Source organism: Clupea harengus, chromosome 13 (assembly GCF_900700415.2).
Source record: "Clupea harengus chromosome 13, Ch_v2.0.2, whole genome shotgun sequence".
NCBI classification, from domain to species: Eukaryota; Metazoa; Chordata; class Actinopteri; order Clupeiformes; family Clupeidae; genus Clupea; species Clupea harengus.
This window is the reverse complement of record NC_045164.1, coordinates 25239376-25241875: the sequence shown is the minus strand read 5'-3', so window position 1 is coordinate 25241875 and position 2500 is coordinate 25239376. Positions and strand designations below refer to the sequence as shown.

The 2500-nt window shown below is 51.4% G+C and overlaps 1 protein-coding gene across 4 annotated transcripts in view; it reads left to right on the top strand.

The window, feature by feature from the left end:
* The window catches only part of slit1a (slit homolog 1a (Drosophila)), a 116698-nt gene that overhangs the window by 93746 nt on the left and 20452 nt on the right, over positions 1-2500 (top strand). For all 4 annotated transcript variants that reach the window (XM_031579007.2, XM_031579006.2, XM_031579008.2 and 1 more), the window contains 6 exons: positions 1-92; positions 521-595; positions 695-838; positions 976-1119; positions 1484-1650; positions 2338-2470. The exon at positions 1-92 is cut by the window's left edge and continues 53 nt beyond it. In XM_031579007.2, the coding sequence (XP_031434867.1) occupies positions 1-92; positions 521-595; positions 695-838; positions 976-1119; positions 1484-1650; positions 2338-2470 (755 nt within the window). The remainder of the gene's footprint in view (positions 93-520; positions 596-694; positions 839-975; positions 1120-1483; positions 1651-2337; positions 2471-2500) is intronic.

The following is a 2500-nucleotide window of genomic DNA, read 5'->3' as shown; positions in this document are numbered from 1 at the left end:
CCCAAGTGCCGCTGCGAGTCCAACGTGGTGGACTGCTCCAACCTGCGCCTGACCAAAGTCCCCGAGCACATCCCCGCCTCCACCACCGAGCTGTGAGATTTTCCCTTCCTCTCCTCTCCTCTCCTCTCCTCTCATCTCCTCTAATCTTCCTCTCCTCATCCGCTTCATTGTGGTCGATGATGGATTTATCCATTTTTCACTCACGTTACCAACTGACATTGTTTTACCTTCTGGTCAAAAGCTTGCCAGTAGGTAATGGTGATTCCTTTTTCATACCGCAAAATGCACGAAAGAAAATGCGTCCTCCAGACAGGCCTGTGTTTTTGGTTTCTGATTAGCTAAGAACGCATCAGAGATTTGTGTTTCTTTCTCCCCTGCTGATGGAAAAACTAACCTGCTGTGTCTCCTCGTCTGTCAGGGCGATCTTTCTCTCTCTCTTTCTCTCTCTCTCTCTCTCTCTCTCTCTCTCTCTCTCCCTCTCCCCCCACCTGACCTTGTTTATTTCTCTCCCCTGCCACAGGCGCCTCAACAATAATGAGATCACCACACTGGAGGCCACTGGTGTGTTCAAGACTCTCGCGCAGCTCAAGAAAATGTAAGCCTGATACATCAAAGCATATTATGGCCAGTTCTGGGAGCCCACTGTATGTGGTTTGCCTTTGGTGTTGATGGGAATCTCTGCTGTGTGCCACAGAAACTTCAGTAACAACAAGATCACCGAGATCGAGGACGGAGCTTTTGAAGGGGCCTCGTCTGTCATCGAGCTGCACCTGACTGCCAACCAGCTGGACTCGGTGCGCAGCGGCATGTTCAAAGGCCTGGAGGGCCTCCGTATGCTGTGAGTCAGGGGCCATCCGCTCACGTACATCATCCCCAGCTCGGATACTGACAGCAGCGTCTGTCTCATGTGTCTCTCGTGTTTCTCTCACACACTCTCTCCGTCTCCTCTCCCTTTTTTTTTTTTTTTCTAAACAGAATGCTCCGGAACAATCGGATCAGCTGTATCCACAACAACAGCTTCACGGGGCTCTACAATGTGCGCCTGTTGTCTCTCTATGACAACCAGCTGACCACCATCGCCCCTGGAGCCTTCGACACCTTGCAGACACTCTCCACTCTGTACGAACTTTACCTGAATTTCACACGGACTTCATATCCTCTACACCATTTTTTTCTGTTGTTCTTGTAAAAGTGGACTTGGTGACGTGATGAAAAATGAAATGACCATTTTTGCACAGTTTTGTCACAGAATTAAGTGGCATGACACAGAATAACTGACCCCTTCGGCTTTTTGTCATTTTACAATATCAGTCTCAAAACTAGTAGATTTGAATATGACCTGCCTATAACTGTCATGGTAGACTAGATCTAGTGTTTATCATTTCCAGGTAGAAACAAATGTAACATGTATTTAAAAAAAAGATTCCATCTTCCCCAGGCCCTGAGCATTCCGCTGTTATTCCTAACTGTTTTTCCGTTCCAGGAACCTGCTGGCCAACTCCTTCAACTGTGACTGCCGTCTGGCATGGCTGGGCGACTGGCTCCGCAGCCGCAAAATCGTCACGGGCAACCCACGATGCCAGCGGCCAGCTTTCCTGAAGGAGATCCCGCTCCAGGACGTGGCATTTCCAGACTTCCGCTGCGAGGAGGGTAAGAGCTCCATCCAACCCCCCTCCACCCTCCACCCTCCACCCTCACTGTTATGGTATACCAACATTCCCTCGACTTTCGCCTCGCAGCTGAGAAGTGCAGCCAAGCAGCTTTGTCAAACGCTTGTTGTCGTTGTCGGCCTGCTTGGTGTTGCAGTGCTTCCAGCGCGAGTGTGGAGTCGATGGAAGTGTAGCGATGGTATTGATTAGCAGGCTGCGCCGTGCGCTCGCCAGGAGCCAGGAGAACAAAAGCGCAGTGCAGCGCTGCTCCTGCCTCCTGCCCAGCCGTTTGTTTTGTCCCCTGGAATCAATAAGCTGTCAGTCGTAGTCTGACGGCTCTCTCCATCTGTCTCCCTTTATCTCTCTCTTCTTCTCGTCTCGTCTCGTCTCTTCTTGTCTCTGTCTCCTCGCTCTCTCTCTCTCTCTCTCTCTCTCTCTCTCTCTCCCTCTCTGTTTTCTCTACCCTTCGGCTTTTGTTTTTCTCGTTCCACCTCTCTGCTGGCTTTCGTCGTGTTCTTTTGTCTCCCTCACACTTTGTCCTCCACCCCTCTGCTTTTGTTCTCTGTTTTTTTTTTTTTCCTCATCCCTCTCCATTTTTCTCACGTTCTCCTTTGTCTCTTTCCCCGTGTGTGTCTCACGTCCGTCCCCCGTGTCTCTCGTCCGTCCCCCCGTTTGTCTCCCGTGGCAGGCCAAGAGGATACCAGCTGCATCCCGCGCCCGCAGTGCCCCAGCGAGTGTACCTGCCTGGAGACGGTGGTGCGCTGCAGCAACAAGCATCTGGGCTCCCTGCCCAAGGGCATTCCCCGCAACGTCACCGAGCTGTGAGTGCTCATCTCTAACAGGATCTCATG